At 38.9% G+C, this 19,229-nt stretch overlaps 1 protein-coding gene across 1 annotated transcript in view; it reads right to left on the reverse strand.

Annotated features, from left to right (window-relative positions):
* Positions 1 to 18,892, reverse strand: part of LOC135464862 (supervillin-like) — a gene marked incomplete at its 5' end in the record, with an annotated part of 75,016 nt that extends 56,124 nt beyond the window's left edge. Inside the window, 5 exons of the mRNA XM_064742431.1 lie at positions 14,600 to 15,253; positions 15,912 to 16,145; positions 17,118 to 17,297; positions 17,671 to 18,288; positions 18,474 to 18,892. Of these exons, the coding sequence (XP_064598501.1) occupies positions 14,600 to 15,253; positions 15,912 to 16,145; positions 17,118 to 17,297; positions 17,671 to 18,288; positions 18,474 to 18,892 (2,105 nt within the window). The remainder of the gene's footprint in view (positions 1 to 14,599; positions 15,254 to 15,911; positions 16,146 to 17,117; positions 17,298 to 17,670; positions 18,289 to 18,473) is intronic.
* Positions 18,893 to 19,229: the final 337 nt, after the last annotated feature.

The raw sequence follows: 19,229 nt of genomic DNA on the forward strand, positions 1-19,229 counted from the left end.
AAAAAAAAACAGAGGAAATCGTCAGTGCTATATAAAACTGAACAACAAGTGAACACGCTGGGAAGGTCACCTGAATTTTCTTCAGGTACATATCTTGTCTGCAAAGGTAATAACTTACTGGTTATAAGTCATTTGACTGTATCCATGATCCCTGGATACGCTGAGTAATGTTTCCAAAATGAAGGTGTCAGAAACCGCATGAAAATATGAACCCCTATTTATCCTATGTATTGAATCATATTATAACATTTCTAAACTTTTGAATAATTTCAGCACTTCAAGTAGTGCAAGTATGACATTTACTAAGAGACAAAATTTGGAGCTATTCATGAAAAAAAAAGTGTTTTTCGCATAAAATATCCATTATAAATTATTTAAGAAAGAGGTCACTGACCTTTACAATAACACATAAAGACAAACAAGACAATCTTAACTGGACATATCTGCAGGGCAAATTTTTTCAAGCAATCCAGAACACATAATTACTGGATACATGTATGAGTTTCAAATAATTAGCCTGTGTACACATCCTTTTTAATTAATGTACATGTAGGCAGGATCGCTCCACACCCTGCCATATATAGTTTACATACGACAAAAGAAATTACACTATACAGCTCTGTGCTATTTGGGTTTATAAATGTTGTGCTATTTTATGCATGGTTATTTTTAGAGCTTTGGGAATAACTAACGGCTGTGAAATCAATTTTAAACCATACAAATGGGCCCTATTTTCAAAGATTTTTAAATCACCACTACATATTTCCATGCCAAAAATAGTCCTCAATTTAAAATCTTTAAAACTTTTAAAAACACATGTAATGACAACCCATATATACATACATATGCAAACCTCCCCTTGCACACAGTGTACAACTGTAAACATATACATTTAAAATGAACCATCAAAACAGACTTTAAGAGAAACATTGTAACCCTCTAAAACCACACTCTCCAGCCGTAAGTAGGGAGGTCTGCCAGCAACCTACGGACAGTCGTGGGTTTCCTCCTGGCTCTGCCCGGTTTTCTCCCACTATAATGCTGGCCGCCGTGGTATAAGTGAAATAGTCTTGAATACTACGTAAAACACCAAGCAAAAAAGTACATAAAATCTAAATCCACCTACCTTCAGATCCAAGCAAATCTCAACAGCTTTAGTAAACACAGATTAGCTTACAGGACCTCAACTTACATCCACACACCCCTGGCTATGTGAAAGTAGCTACTAGACTCTGCTTCATTCAAGCTACAATACCCAATGTGTCACTGACACTGCAGTGCTAGTGAGGAGGATCAGCTAGGGGTGAGGAGGATCAGCTAGGGGCTCAGAGAGGCCCCCATAAATCCGCAGGGCTTGTATGTATTAAGAATCTTTGGACTTACATGTATATACACATGTGAGTCATAAACTGCAAGTGCTTCAAAAGCTAAATTCAGAAAAGGAAAGAATTCAAATTGAGGTGGATTCTGCAGTATACAACTAGTGTACAAATTTTTCAACTCTCTACATCAAAACTGTTTAAATTTAACTGTGTTTGAATGTTCATTTAAACCTTAAGATATTTGATAAGTACGGGCCCAGGGCAGGGATGTGTCTATTCAAAACTACAGAACAGTTACATTTCCTGCAATCCTAGAAATACCAACTGAAGAAGTTCAGATCCTTTAATCAGAACCAAGTAGCAAAGAATATCCCAGAAACCACCTGCACACATACCTGTACATAGCTTGCACTATTACTTCGCTACAACATGGTGGCAATAGTGCCAAAGTGGGGTTAAGCCATGATCATTCTTTCCATTGCTCTTGTATGACAAGTACAGTACATCTGAATTGTTCTAGCCAGTGAAACTCTGCAAGAAACTGTAAAGTGCCTCCAAGGATGGATCAATCTTGCACATTTTTGACCTCTAAAAGACTTTTTTCTGTGGCATTTATGCGTACAATTATTTAAAAATGAGACTGAGAATGATTTGTTCATGTCATTAAAGATTCAAACTTCATAAAACTGTGCAAATTATTTCTCTACACCCCATAGCTCTCTCGGAATGTTTCCAAATATTGTCAACTAATGCAGAGGTTCAAAACTCCTTAAACCAAAAGATGTCCATCATTTACAATAACACCCGTTACAAAATTACAGTATAACATTTGTGTGCCAAGCCAAAGTACTTCATACAAGCCAAATAAGAGGACCTTACACTAAAAGATGTAGACCATTTAATTCTACTGATATGTATGATTTAAGACCTAAACATCCAAAAACAAATGAAAACAAACATTTTGTAAAACACCTTGAGACCTTTAAAATATATATACATATATATATATATATATACAAAACAGAAATGTAAAACATAACTGTATAGTCACAAGTTCACAGCCACATGTTGTAACTGGTAACAAATTTTCACACCTGTCACCTTACTGTGGTTACAGGTATTAATTAGAAGCTTTACCTACTCTGTAAAATATACAATTTTTGCAACAGCCAAAACGAAAGGCTTACAGGACACCCATGTTGGCTTTGGTTGTTGGTCAGTCCTAATTCCTCACGAAGTCTACATTACCAATGACACTATATCTAACACAATAATTGTGTGGACTGCAAGTACAGCAAAATATTAACATCAAACTCAAAACTGCCTGTTCTACTCTCCGCGTTGACATAACCAAATATAAAAGGCCCTATGCTTTATGGTGTTAATGTAATATCAATACGGTTACACAGGATTGGCTAATTGAACACACACCTCAACCTCCTCCAATCACCTGACGCGGCATATGTTTTTGCAGCGGATCTTCATCAACAATTAACATGTACCACTGTTTAGCATTTTTCAAATAACGCATTTACCTTAATTTTTCAACTTTTCAAATGCCCCTGCGGCCAATATTTGGAATCATTCCGAGAGAACTATGGAGTGTAGAGAAATAGTTTGCACTGTTTTATGAAGTCTGAATCTTTAACGACATAAACAATCATTCTCAGTCTCATTTTTAAATAACTGTACGCATAAATGCCACAGAAAAAAGCCTTTTAGAGGTCAAAAAAGTGCAAGATTCATCCATCCTTACTGAGGCACTTTACAGTTTCTTGTGAAGATTCACTACCCTAATTTCTCAACCCTTTCGCATATATCATCTTTCCGTGCAATTTATGCACATTTTTTATTTAATTTTGGACGCAAAACTACATTGCTTGGATTGGCCAATTTCAGGACTTCAAGAAAAGTATAATTTATCAGTCCACATAAAAAATTGCCTTCAGAGTATGCTTAAATAAACACCTTGCAAAGATAGGATAAGGTTAAAGAATTGCAGTAAATTATCACCTGAAGAATTTAACAGCTGGCGTCGTAAGTATCAGTTTATGAATTTCTGTATGTGCTTCTAAAGGTGAGATGTTACATAGTATTGGTTGATAAACAATCTCTGAATGAAACGAACATGGATGGCGTTAACATGCTAAAGAAGGCTGATATTACATATATTTGGGTAGTTTGTTCAGTTAAAAGTGCCCTCAAGGATTCAAACCTGTCAATCTAATCGATTTCAAATATGTACCACTTTCATGCATCAAAACAAATCAAATTGAGCTCAAACTATTAATCGACATCATGCAGTGAAACTTGTAATAGGAACTGATCATAACGAAAAGGCATCTACACTGACAGGATAATTCACACATTCGTGAATTAAATGGTCAGAAAAGGTCAGTTAAAGGTCAGAAGATTAATTAAGAAATAAGCTACCTTTTTTTCTTAGTTTTATTTGATAGGAGTTATTCCATCAGCACACTGAAGACTGTAAAACAGACTTCAACAATTTACTTCCTGTAATTCTTCAAACTTTTTGCATGTTTGCAAGGTGTTTATACAAGCACATTTTGAAGGCATTGATCTTTGTTGGCTGATAAGATCATACTTTTAGTGAGCTCTGACACAGGCAAATCCAACCAATGTAGTTTTGTCTCCAACATGAAAGTAGAAATGTGCATAAATTGTACTGAAAGTTGCTCTTTCATATGCGAAAGTGTTGAGGAAGAAGGGTAACTGAAAAAGTTTTGTGAAACCAGGCTCTGCATACTAAAAAAACCTAATGAAAGCCTTGCTAACCAGTGATATGCATGGTCCATATCCTAACTTGAGATCACTGTTGTAGGTGTACATGGGTATACTGATCAAGGCACCTACAAATGACACCAGTAACTGTAACTAATACTCCAGTAGTCTGGGCAGCCTTCAGTACCACACTAGGGATTGGGTGTCAGCTTCTGAATGAAGCAGTCATTTACTGGATTCTGCAGAACAGGGTCACTGACCACTGAGGTCAGCCACACAAGCTGACAAGTGTTTCTTAAAGGGTTTGGAAATGCTGACATTCAGATGGAAGCAGACATAGTTGCACTCAAACATGTATATAGGGCAACCACCAGCTATTTTTCTGGTGGCATTGAAGAGAGACAAAGCTGCATGTGCATGTGGCTCCCATACTGTATTTTTTCACCTCAAGATTTACTTATAAATTATATGCACTTTCAAAAGCACATAAAAACATTAAAATGACACTTTTGATGGCAACAATGAAGTTTCCCTGATATTTATTTATTTGATCCCTTGCTCAAGAATATTTCACTTATACGGCAGCGGCCAGCATTATGGTGGGAGGAAACCGGGCAGAGCCCAGGGGGAAACCCACAACCATCCGCAGGTTGCTGGCAGACCTTCCCACACACAGTCGGAGAGGGAGCGGCATGAGCTGGACTTGAACTCATAGCGACTGCATTGGTGGGAGGCTCCTGGGTAATTACGCTGCACTAGCACGCTTAAACCAACTGGGCTATGGAGGTCCCGAGACTGCATTGGTGGGAGGCTCCTGGGTAATTACGCTGTGCTAGCACGCTTAAACCAACTGGGCCACGGAAGTCCCTAGTTTTTCTCCTAAGAATATAATCAAACTTCACAAAAAAATTCATGCCAGGTGGACATTGATCGGTCAGAATCAAGCAAAATGTGTCACTTGAAAAATGCTGAGCTTCACAGTATTTACTGTGAAAATACAGTACTCTAATTGCTCAACCTTTTTGCAAATGAAAGGGCAAATTTATGCTCATTATGACTTGATTTTGGAGACAAAACTACATTGGATGGATTGCTCAATTTCGGGGCTTCAAAAAAGTATAATTTTTTAAGTCTACACGGAATGAAGCCTTCAGAAAACGCTTGCATATAACACCTTGCAAATATGCCAAAAGGTGGAAAAATTACAGTAGTCCATATTTTAATGACACCCCACTATGATCAAGGTTGTCTGTTTTCTTTATCAGAATCTATATCACATGCACAAATTACTCCGGAGACATTATAACTCATTTAAATAAATAAACTTTAAGGTTTATCTTAAACCTCCACATATAGTATACATGTGTATGTATTTTTAGAATCATGATGGGGCATTTTGATAAACAAGGCACTGATACTTGAGAAATACTGTTTCCAAATAAAAAAGAGATTAAAAGCGATCAAGGGTAATATTTCAATCTGTCTTACTGCAAATCTTCAACATTTTCAACCTCTAACACACATTTTCTCAGTGGGTTTATGCATACAATTAATTCTTAAGATAATGACACTAAAGATGCAAGCTTAATAAAATTGTGCAAATATTTTCTCTACACCCAATAGTTCTCTCCAAATGTTTCAAAATATTGCTTGCAGAGGCAGCTGAAAAAGTTGAAGAATTAAGGTAAATTAAGGCAGCAAAAAGCCAGAAGTCATTGGTAATACACAGGTTACCATGGGCCTTCAGAATCAATTTGACAACTATGATATTTACATGTAAATGCATTGTAGCTATAATATTGTGACAAAAGTCTTCGGTATGACTGTAAAAAAAAACAACAAAAAGCTAATTAGTCAGTAGATTGTCACTCACCAATTCAGGATCTATCAGTTTGCTATTTCCACGTTCGACGTATGGTATTCCAATGTAGAATTAATTCATCTTTCGGACTATGCGATGTCCACAGTTAGCACAGTATATTCACCACAGACAAATTTAGCACAACATAAGAATATTATCTATCATGAAATGTGCATTACATTGTATGTCCTGTCTGATACAGCCCACTTCTGTTTACATGCCTGCACGACTACCCCGAACTTGGACTTACACATAATTGGCTCCTTAATTAGCGACTTCAATTAAACGTACATGATAACCAGCTCACTGTCTGGCCATATTCGTCTGAATTATCACGATCTTGCTAAAAAGACTGTCCATTTCAGTGTGAATCAGGAAGTGTCAGATCATGCTGGCCATCTTCATGAGGCACTGCAGCATACATGTATTTATACATGTACTACTATGTATTAAACTGTGTCATCTTTCTTCCTCCTGCTGAGTTTAATTTATACATCGTGATTAATGCTAGAACATGTTTGTGGGTAAATTTTAAACATTAGTAAGTATTACAAGTTGAGTATCAGGTAGATTATGACACCTACTGTTGACTCACTCAAAAGGGTTCATGATTTGACAGGTTTCTCTATATTTAGCTAATTGCTTCACCTGATGTACCTGTTGCAGTAAGAGTACGAATACTGCGTTTCATCTAATGGTTTAGTACCCTAATTCCTCAACGTTTTCGCATATGAAAGAACAATTTTAGGTGCAATTTCTAAACATTTTTATATTTGATTTTGGAGACACAACTTGATTGGTTTAATTGACCAATTTTAGGGCTTCCCAAAAAGTATAATTTTATCAGTCTACTCAATATACTACCTTCAAAATATGCTTTGAACACCTTGCCAAAAACATGCCAAAAAGGTTGAAGAAATATCATAGTTGTCAAATTGATTCTGAAGGCCAGTGGTAACCTGTGTATTACCAATGACTTCTGGCTTTTTGCTGCCTTAATTTACCTTAATTCTTCAACCTTTTCAGCTGCCTCTGCAAGTAATATTTTGAAACATTTGGAGAGAACTATTGGGTGTAGAGAAAATATTTGCACAATTTTATTAAGCTTGCATCTTTAGTGTCATTATCTTAAGAATTAATTGTATGCATAAACCCACTGAGAAAATGTGTGTTAGAGGTTGAAAATGTTGAAGATTTGCAGTAAGACAGATTAGTATAAAATGTGGAAGGGAGGTAAATACTGAGACTATATACAATATTACCTCCAGGCACTGAGAGAGTTTGAACCGGCGGTCCAAATATCTGCAGTACCAAAGACTGTGTGTTTCATCTGTACATGGCAGGTGTTGACCCACTGCTGTGTTTAACAATGAGTCACTGTCTTTCCAAAAATTGCGTGCTAGCGCAACGTAATGACCCAGGAGCCTCTCACCAATGCAGTCGCTGTGAGTTCAGCTCATGTTGGCTTCCTCGCCGGCCGTATTAGTGGGAAGGTCTGTCAGCAGCCTGCGGATGGTTGTGGGTTTATTTCTGGCTCTGCCCGGTTTCCTCCCACCATAACCCTGGCCACCATCGTATAAGTGAAATATTCATTAGTACGGCGTAAAACACCAATCAAATAAATAAATAAATAAATAAATAAAATCTTTCCAAAAATCTTAAGACAATCCTGCATGGATACAATCGACACAAAGCATTAAACCGTAACCTGACAATAATGGCCTTCTGATTCACAGGAGTGGTACGTACCACAATATTTGTGGTACATACAAAAGATGAACTGTACACCAATGTATGTACCACAGTTCAGGTTACTGTACCAAAGCTACAGATACTACAAGCCTGGAAACAATCAGAAGAATTAGCAACCAGGACAATGTACACAATGTATATACTGACCGCGCCCAACCGGACAGGTTTGTGCAGGACAAAACTCCCATATAAATGAATGACATATTGTAACTTGTACTGCTTGTCCAGGACAAAACTCCCATATAAATGCATGACATATTGTAACCTGTACTGCTTGTACAGGACGAAACTCCCATATAAATGCATGACATCTTATAACTTGTCCAGGACAAAACTCCCATATAAATGCATGACATACTGTAACTTGTCCTGCTTGTACGGGACGAAACTTCCATATAAATGCATGACATCTTATAACTTGTCAGGCTTGTACGGGACGAAACTCCCATATAAATGCATGACATCTTGTAACTTGTCCTGCTTGTACGGGACGAAACTCCCATATAAATGCATGACATCCTGTAACTTGTCCTGCTTGTACGGGACGAAACTCCCATATAAATGCATGACATCTTGTAACTTGTCCTGCTTGTACGGGACGAAACTCCCATATAAATGCATGACATCCTGTAACTTGTCCTGCTTGTACGGGACGAAACTCCCATATAAATGCATGACGTATTGTAACTTGTCCTGCTTGTATGGGACAAAACTCCCATATAAATGCATGACATCTTGTAACTTGTCCTGCTTGTACGGGACGAAACTCCCATATAAATGCATGACATCCTGTAACTTGTCCTGCTTGTACGGGACGAAACTCCCATATAAATGCATGACATCCTGTAACTTGTCCTGCTTGTATGGGACAAAACTCCCATATAAATGCATGACATGTTGTAACTTGTCCTGTTTGTACGGGACGAAACTCCCATATAAATGCATGACATATTGTAACTTGTCCTGCTTGTACAGGACGAAACTCCCATATAAATGCATGACATATTGTAACTTGTCCTGCTTGTATGGGACAAAACTCCCATATAAATGCATGACATATTGTAACTTGTCCTGTTTGTACGGGACGAAACTCCCATATAAATGCATGACATATTGTAACTTGTCCTGTTTGTACGGGACGAAACTCCCATATAAATGCATGACATATTGTAACTTTTTAATTATACATGCACAAACAGATGGTTGATTAAATGCCATCAAATGACATACCTCGTACCAACTTAAAAATTAAAACAGTTCCAAAATATTAATACATTAGAAAAAAATTTACCATAAATATGTGATCCTCTTGTAACAACTTGGCTATGTATCGCTAATACAAGCAACGAAATGCCTGTGCACCAGCTCCCGAATCCGATACTCCAATGATGTAAAAGTCATCCCCACATGAAGACTACAGCCCACTGACTGTCCTGTGTCCCCAGGGTCACAACACAGTACCCCCCACAGACAGACCAGCTACTGTATAGTCCTGGGGGTAAGGCACAAACAGGGTGCCTGGTGTTAGAAAGCCAGCCTCAGGGGTAGGGAATGTGCCATGTTTGGGTAACACCAAATAAACACCAGTATTGTGTGGTTATCCCTGCTAGCCTGAGCTCTCATACATGTATTCTCAGATAAACACACCAGTGGGACTCATGTCTGTAATCTGGGGCACACAGGCTGCCTGGGTGTCTGAACTTTTCAAGAGCTCCCACTGCCAGGAAGTTGTAGGTCTTTAAGAATGACTGCCTGAATTATGAAGCATACAACCTACAGTCTAGTCCCTTGTAAACCCTGGCTGCACTGAGCCTGACATTAACCTATTTAGATTACAGTACAAACACAGACTTGACTGGGGTACACCTATGTTTCACTAATATCCACCACAACTGTAATTATTCAACAATTTCACATACATACTATATGTTTATTCATTCAAGTATATTCTTAGGGTATTATTCTGTGCAGGCTCAGATGAAAATTATACTTTTCATTATGTCTTGAAATTGGCCAACCCAACCAAACAGCAATTTCGGTCCAAATTTAATAAAATCAAAAGGTGCACATAAATTGTACTAAAATCTGCCCATTCCTATGCGAAAAGGTTGATTTGGTTTGATTGGTGTTTTAAGTTGTACTCAAGAATATTTCACTTATACGACGGCGGCCAGCATTATGGTGGGAGGAAACCAGGCAGAGCTTGAGGGAAACCCATTACCATCTGCAGGTTGCTGGAGGCCTTCCCACGTACAGCCAGAGAAAAAAAAGATGAGGAATTTAGGTATGTAGAACGTACTTACAATATGCATGACATATTACAGCTGTATAGTTACAATAAACATAAAAACAAATCCCCAAAGATTGTCGAGCGGGATATTCTTAAGATTTAGTATAGCACAATTAAGTACAAAGATTTTTTTACAGTGTATTACTTGCCCTATCTTCAAAATATTCCATTCTCACGGCAATTCTCCCCGTCAATGACAAGGAAAGTATACAAACATTGGCTTACTTAACTTCCTTGTCTTTGTGTAAGAAAGCTAGCTCAGATTCTTAGTAACAGACAGCGTGGGTAAAAAAAAAAAATGGTCCCACTATATTAAAATTAGTGGTTAAGAAAATGCCTATTTTTAAATCAATGTCAGTGATATTCGGTGGGCATTTTACCCACTCCCCTTCTCCTCGCTTAGGTGATCACAGGATCTCCAGCTTTCAAGCTGTCTTTATTTTTCAATATATGCCTTGAAAATGGAAAGAGAAGGGTCTGAGTACTTGGACATTGCAACGTACAAATGTTACATTACAATTTTTGGAAGATCACTCTTCTTTTAATATATTTTTAGGACTGCCAAAAAAAAAAACCGGATAAGTTTATACTGTCAGGAAGTCACTAAAAGGTACAACATTTCATCGACTGAGAAAATCAAAATATGAGAACACATGCTACTTGAGTTCATCTGGGAGAGAAGGGGTGTACAGGGCCTAGCTGATCAGAAGTGTATTAAGTCATACATTAGCTTTTTATTAGGCCAAAACTAGTATTAAGGTTTAAGCTTGGTTGAACTTTGAATACACATTTGAACAACCGGCCCCAGAGTGCTAATTCTAAGGTACTAACACCTTAAACTTGAAACCAGGAAGAGCCTCAGCCACATAAATCACTTAAGCAATATGTCATGTACAAATACCTAAATAATACAACAAATTCTACCATAGACGTACAAGTAAATAAAATTCTGTTTTGACATACTCGGTACTGGAGGAGTGTCTTCTGATATGCCCAAGAAAAGCTACTTTATCATTTATGTCAAAGTGCTTATACGTTCTCCTACCTCAACAATGCGCTAATGACGTACTATTATCATGTATGTCTTCAAGCTGCATAGAAAATCTGCTTTACAGGCAGATCGTTTAAAAATCAATACAGAGTGCCTGTTTTTCTAATTTAGAACTTTTTTTCACTACATATAGTCTGGCACAAATATAACAATCTGTTATATTAGTCCCAGATGTAGTCAAGTGCATTAACCAAGTCCAAATGTGTTAGCTTAATTGTACAACCATGCATTACATGCCTACCTGAGGTATACATACCGTTCCTATATATACACTTCAAAGACTTCAAATTTTCATGCTTTTTGAAGGCTTTTCCAGGCTACTTCAAACAAATGTTCTAAACTATTAATACATACTCACAGCAATGTAACATGAGCCTAAATTGTGGAACTGACAGTCATTTAGGTATGAGCCTAAATTGTGGAACTGACAGTCATTTATGTAGGAGCCTAAATTGTGGAACTGACAGTCATTTATGTATGAGCCTAAATTGTGGAACTGACAGTCATTTAGGTATGAGCCTAAATTGTGGAACTGACAGTCATTTATGTAGGAGCCTAAATTGTGGAACTGACAGTCATTTAGGTAGGAGCCTAAATTGTGGAACTGACAGTCATTTAGGTAGGAGCCCAAATTGTGGAACTGACAGTAATTTATGTAGGAGCCTAAATTGTGGAACTGACAGTCATTTATGTAGGAGCCTAAATTGTGGAACTGACAGTAATTTATGTAGGAGCCTAAATTGTGGAACTGACAGTAATTTATGTAGGAGCCTAAATTGTGGAACTGACAGTCATTTATGTAGGAGCCTAAATTGTGGAACTGACAGTCATTTATGTAGGAGCCAGGTAAATATAAAGCAGTTACACAGAGGTTGGAAAACAAAGCTCTCTAAGAGAATGTCAGCATAATGTACCAGGCACTGCTACTCAGACTGGGTCTTCATAATCTCCATTTCAAAGCATTTTCAGGCTACAAAAAAGCCCCTGATTTTCCATATCTGAAGGCCTGAAAAAATTACTTTCAAATGCCATGCTTTTGACGGTTTTCAAGGCCTTCTAGGCACCCTGTACATGAGAGCAGCGTTGTTAAATACATGCGTTCCTGGATGTCGCAGTTGTAACCATGACAAAGACTGGTGTTCACTGCTGTGGTTTATACACTACCCTATTTCCTCAACCTTCTGCACATATGAAAGACCAGCTTTCAACAGCATTTATGCACATTTTCAATTTGATTTTTGAGACAAAACTACACTGGTTGGGTTGGCAAGTTTCAAGGCTTCATAAAAAGTATGATTTTATTTGTCTGCACAGACTAATACCTTCAAAATATGGTTAAATAAACATCTTTTAAACACATTAAAAGGTTGAATAAATACAATAACATATTAATGTCACAACTCCTGGATTCCAGATGTTACAAAAGAGACTACATAGTGATCCTGGGGTTTTTACTCAACTCTCTATGCAAGCACCTGCTCATATGGCACAGGACATGAGCAACAAAGAACTACTGAACAGGTGCTGGATGAATTTATGTATTTATGGTTAAATGAATGACCATTCAGATGCGAAAAGTAGGTCAAACTGAACATTCGGCTTGATTTATTGCCTCACTTATTTGAGTATTGCTTAACTCAGTAATCAAGGATTTCAAAACTTCTCAAAAGAGTGATTCCATCCTAAGCTCTATCTTCCAAAAAACATCACTGTTTCTGTCTCCCTTATTTCTTCTAATTATTACGACACCTGGTCTGCTCTTTTTAGCCAGTATTTATTTATTTATTTACTTGATTGGTGTTTTACGCCACACTCAAAAATATTTCACTTACACGACGATGGCTAGCATTATGGTGGGAGGAAACCCACGACCATCCGCAGGTTGCTGCCAGACCTTCCCTCTTACTTTAGCCAGTATACATGTAGTTGTAGCAGGAATATTTGCTTCCTCTTTCTTCACATCGTTAAACCATTTACTGAGCAGCATACTCATATCTTTACTTTTCCAAAAAGCTGGGAAAAAAATGTTATATTCTGCCTTCAGCACTACTGTTCCATCTGTTCCAAAAATGAGAAGATTTAGAGAATTTCCAAACTGTCCCTTCACAAGCAAATAGTAACTCCAGGCTGTTTCAGGTGTGCCAATGACAGGAATTTACCAAATACAAGTACTTAACATTGTGATATTTGTTCTAATTTTGTATGCCAGTTGCAGCTGAAAATTAAGCATTATTATTTTCATTATGCTGATTTAAGGCACCAAATTCCCCTGTCATTCACACATATGCACCAAAATGCAGGTCTATCAAACTGTGACCTATGCAACTGTACATTTGGTGGACAGAGTGATCTCCCTTTAATTCAACAGAGAGTACAGCGTCCAATTTCTTGAAGGGGTTGTACCGTTACGCCGGCCTAATCACCAGGACGTCGAATACTGATGTCATACGCCGCCTTGGTATTTGCGACCGGCATAAAGTTACAACTGCTTTGAAAAACTGACCTCTGTTTGTGGCATCCTTGAACTGTCAGTCATACAGTAAATAGTAACACAGAGATTTTATTAGAAGGCTACCTGTTATCCGCTGTCTGCTATGTCAGTCAAAAAATGAGCAAGTTGCTGCCTACTTTGACAAAAGTTCCTAATTTTGCTCCATTCAAATCACTGACAGGTACAGATAGCTGCTACTTTTCCCAGGAATAATGCTGTTCAAAAAGATAATGAAAGCTCTGTAAGAGGCCATTCAAGTTTAAAGGATCTTTCCCTTGAAGGCTTGATGGGACCAACACAAGCATCGGTATAAGGATCTAGACTAATTTGTGTGTGCTAAATATCCTAATTTTTTATGAACACTGTCAGTTTTGTTTGCTAAGTGATAGGACAAATTATGTCCACTTCCCCTCTGCACATCCCTTTGAAAGAGAATCTGTCCAAAATGTATTCATACACATTTAAACATATCAACAAATTCAAATTGTGAATCAATCTTCAAATCAACTGAGAAGAAGATGACAGTAAGAATAATCAGGCTGGAGAATATATGGAATGAACGAATGAAGGCTTGAGGTGTTACGTCGTACATAATTTTCCAGTCATGTGACGATGACAAAATATATAGAAATCGATACATCCGTCACCATGGTGTTATTGCCTGTTGACAAACAGATGGACGGACGGGCATATGTAGAGTGACAGCAGTTAAGCACACACAGGCAGAAGCCCAAATCACAATATATATATGTATATATGTACATGTAGATATACATGAAGTACTGCATGCAAACCACCGCAGGAAGCAGTAAATAGTAGGTAAAATAATCAAGGCAGAAAATAATCTGTGACGCACAAAGTGTTCTCTTATTTCAGAAGAGAGTCGGACCGCACTACAAGGGAGGCTACTCTACAACCTTTGGTTAGTGAAAACATCAAAGCTGATTAGCGTGTTGCTACGAAAACATATCAGGTACACGCCGTCAGAGGTGTTAGGTCTCGTAGGACCGAGTGAGACGTCAACAGAGGGGGAACTACAGGGGACACACGCCCACATGGAAGCAAGCACCATCTTTGACCTTGGACTGACCTTGACAGTTCATCCTCCGAATCCGATGAGCCGTCCTTGGAGGGAGTTTTACTCACACTCGGTTTGGCTGTGCTGCTTTCCTGTTTGTCAGTATCTGCGAATTCGCTCGCCGTTTTCACCTCGTCTTCCGTGATCGGCTGGGTCCTGGATCGCTCGCGCTTCTTCTTCTCGATCATTCGCTTTGCACCAATGGAACGGTTCTTGGGTTTCTCCTTTTCTGGTGCCCTGGCTTGCTCTTCAAGTTGTTGGAAAATGGACAACCTTGCCGACACGCTCTGTCGAGTGGGATCATCTTCCGGGACTTCCATTTCTAGACTCCGTAAACTGTCTGACTGAAGGGAATCTCTGTCAGCATCCGAACCCGACAGTATACCAGAATCTGCCTTGGACGTTGCCGCACTCAGTGGTTCGTACAAGTGGCGCAGTGGATCAAGAAGAGTGTTTCCCTCTGGGATAGATCCCAGTTCAGCAGCAGTGATTGGTGCCGTTTTCGATCGTGAAGATCTACGAGATTTTTTCTCCTTACGAAATGGTTGTGGGAATTCTGTTTTTTTGTTATACGTAAGACGCTTATCTTGTTCTTTTATCTGTTCGAAGATATTAATGGTGGCTTTTCGCCTCACCAGACCTCGGAATGAGCTGACTGACTCTAAACTGTAAGAATAAATACAGCAAGAGCAGAGCCTCATCAGTGCTTTGCTTTAAAATTGTCAGAGTACCAGCTAATACTTAACCAATTTGTCACAAATTACAAAATTGAACATGACCAGGACACCATCCCCAAAATGACAAGTACTTTATATCAATTCAAGGTTTTATAGCTGATAATAAAAAAAAAAAAAAAAAATGTGCGCACAGAATTAGGCAAGCATAAATAAAGTAAACGATCCTGACAAAAACCCAAACTGAAATTTTTTCAAAAAAAAAAATAAAGAAAGAATACACTGGTGACCAAGCAATGTGATAACGAAGTTAAAATTTGCCCCAATAATAACCATTTATCGAAGGTGCATATGCTGTAAAACCCAATTTTCCGTGCTTAGTAGCATGCTGTTCTAGCAAATTTGCAATCACATTTGTAAGTGAAGTTTCTCTTCTCATCCACCCTCGATAAAAAGAATTTTTAATGCAAATTTGATCTTTTTTTTCTTGGACAGAGCATAATAAGCACTTCAAGAGAATAGGGTAAAATGGCTAAGTTAAAAACACATGACATAAATACAGCACATTCAAATTAAACCCGTTCCGACCAATCATCTTCAGCCCTACACCTTGTTAAAAGAGCCCAGCTTGTGAAGACGATGATGTGTACCTGTCAGCCTCCTGGATCTCCTCCAGCGTCACAGGAAGTGTTCTCGTCCTCCAGTCGTCCCGTGAGCGCCGCGGATGACGCTGTCGCTTCTCCGTGCCTCGCTCTTCCTTCTCCGCCATCTTTTCTAGTTTAGCCATCAGGTGTTTGTCAGAGATGAGCAGTGGGTTTGTCCTGGGTCGAACATCTTCCTCCACACTCTCGATGCTCTCACGGCGTGGTGTAGAAGCACCAGATCTGAAGGACAAATCAGAATATTAGCTCAAATCCATTTCACCTATCTGCTGCATTAAAGTCTAAGAAAACACTAACATGATGTACCTATCAGATGAAAGATCATTAAACAATGTCCAGCAAAGTAGTTCGTCTTATTTTTTAAAAAATTTCTTTCAGCATACTAAGTGCACCTGAAAGTTTGGGTTCTATTAAGGCCTTTTCTAACCATATAATGGGACCAGTGATGTCACATTTGGTTGTTTTACAACTAAACACACAGACTGCTACATTTCATCATTCACAATCACATACAAATACCTTGGAACAAACTACTTCAAGTAAAAAAATTGTGGATGAGACGTCACTGACTACTTCTCTCTCGCAACATACTACTATAGAATCTCATGTTTTGAAAGCATTTTAATTGGCTGAAAAAAAAAAAAAAAAAAAAAAATAAAATAAAATCACTCTATTTCCATGGAGAGTGTTTAATGGTCTTTCATCTGATACATACTTCATTTTAGTGTTTTCTTTGAATTTAAGGCAGGAAGCTGAGCACGCCGTCAGGTTATTATTTATTTTAATTAATGCTTATCTACCAATGAAGTTCAACAAAATCCTGAGCTACTTCTTACACAAATATGTAAGAAAGGCCGATGATTTATCTTCTGATGTCCATTTAATTCTCACTTCAAACTTATTTGATTGGTGAATCAACTTAAATACATGTACAACGGTGGCCAGCATTACCGTGGAGGAAAACACTGGCAGCCCATAGGTGAAACCAACCACCATCCGCAGGTTGCTGGCAGACCTTCCCACATACGGCTGGATAGGAAGCCAACATGAGCTGGCTCTAAGAAATATGAGAGGCCTTTCGGGAATCTGTTACCCCAACTCACAAAACCTCATACATGCAGTTCTGTAATATTGTTATCAGAATACCAGTTACTGATTCCTCTTCTTGTCAATACAGCATGCTTATCTCCCTTACGTGCACGTGACCTTGGGGTGTTGACCCCTGACCTTGTGTGTGGAGTGACGGGGCAGGACTTGGCCTCCTCAATACGGTTCTCCATCATGAAGATGCGTTCAGCAATAGACAGAGGCCTCTCTTCCTCTTCAGCCTCCTCTTCTGTACCCTTGTGAATCTCAGTCTGTGCAATCTCCTGTCTGTACAAATAATTATTCAAACAGTCTTCACCATTGCGTAAAACGTAAATCGAATTCACAAACAAGGCATTTAGAGAATAACAGTAGCTCATCCCATTAAGCAGATTGTACAACTGCATCATGTTCAAGTCATGTGATACGTCTAAATTATTGACCTCTAAACCAAAATAAGTTAGAATGATTGACAATATCATACACAAATGTTATTCCCACTTAGATGGTGCTTAGATCTTTAAATCAACAAGAAAGACCAAAAAAAGACATGATGGGGAGTTAGTGAAGAAATTTACCACGGAAGTCTTTGATATGCAAATCGCGAACTGCATTTGGCAAATGATGTGCGGATGGCAACTGCAATCATCACCCGTTTTACCTGATAACATTCCTCTTATCTGCCTCACTCTCTCGGTTTTCGCCCGTCACTTCGCTGCCTTCCACTAGTTTCTTCCTTCCCTGCAGGACTGCGGCCAGCTGGGGGTCCACAATGGGACCACTTTCCTGAGATCGAGACGCGTAATCAGACGATGAGGACCGCTTGAGGATACCACGCACAGGCTTATCCGAGGATTTCTGTTTGACCACCACATTTGGAGGCTTGGACTGCATCTCAGAGCGGGCAACTTGCTTTCCTGAGGAACTGTCAGCTCGTTCGTGGATTGACTGTTCTTCCTTAGCACTACTGGAATTCTTTCTTAATTTTTCTGAGGATGTTTGAATATCTTTTACCTCTTTTGAATCCTCTTTCTTTGTTTTTTCTTTTGAGATGGCTTCTGACTTTTCAACCACTATGGTTTTTGACTCTTCAACAGTTTTAGTTGTCTCTTTTTCAAACCTACTCACAGTTTTACTCTTTGCCGTTGCCTCGGTTTGTTTGGAATCCAAACTTTCAACACTGTCCTCAAAGACATCTTCCTGATCAGCAGTCTTAGAGTCTGTGTCTTTCCTCCTGGCTTGCAAACCTTCGCTACTTCTTCGTCCGCAATCACCTCTTTGATTTCAGCCTCAACCGACCTGCTTTTCTCATTGCCATTTTCCAGCTTTTCCAACTCCTCCAAAGCATCATGGTACTCTGCGTCTGATGCCTTCCTTCGTGATTTCAAGACGCTGATCAACTCTTGATCTTGATGACCTCTTCCACCTTCGTGTCCTCTTTTGGCATGGACAGCTTGGCCTCACAGAAGCTCAATTCTTGACTCCTCAGTCTTCTTCCCACTGCTGCCGCCATTCTCCGAAGACACTTTATTCCTGCGATTCAGAGCAGCCGAGAGTTCCTTGGAGGGTTTATCGCTCTGCTGTTGTTGCCGTTGCTTTACACTTCTCATGAAGTCAGATTTGTAGTTCGATTCAGATTTGAAGCTTGATGATCGTTGGACAGCTTTCGCTCCCGAGTTGATCCCACTCTCAAACTGGCGGGCCCTGTCCTTTAGGCTACCCGTTCTTTCGGGAGTCCTGCGGGGATGATTTGATTCAGTGTTAGACTCATCGCTGCTCGTTGTACCACTGCGAGAAAACGATGCCGGAAGGTCTAATTTCTTGGTAGTGATTTTCCCTGGTCGGAAGTCGGTCGGTTTCTTCACAGGACTCGGAGCTGGAGAATTTTTGTATCAGAGATGAAAACTCTTTTCCTCGGGCAATGGTCTGGTGCTTTTCGAAAGATCATCTGTTTTGGATTTTGCCTCGGTTTTCGCCTCCGCTCCTGAAATTTGGAAAGAGCTGAAGAAACCTATAATATAGAGAAAAGAGAACATTATCAGCCTGGAGGGAATATTCAGGTGTTTGTCAGAATATGCTTCACACCTAAGTAACATTCAGGTTTATGGCTTAAAGGGATACAGTATCGATGATGATTGGTCGACAGTGGAGATAGGCTTTCCTGGGTTAAATCTTGTAGCCTTGGTCATGCTTGAATAAATATACCATACCTAAAATTCA

This window comes from Liolophura sinensis, chromosome 4 (genome assembly GCF_032854445.1).
Source record: "Liolophura sinensis isolate JHLJ2023 chromosome 4, CUHK_Ljap_v2, whole genome shotgun sequence".
NCBI classification, from domain to species: Eukaryota; Metazoa; Mollusca; class Polyplacophora; order Chitonida; family Chitonidae; genus Liolophura; species Liolophura sinensis.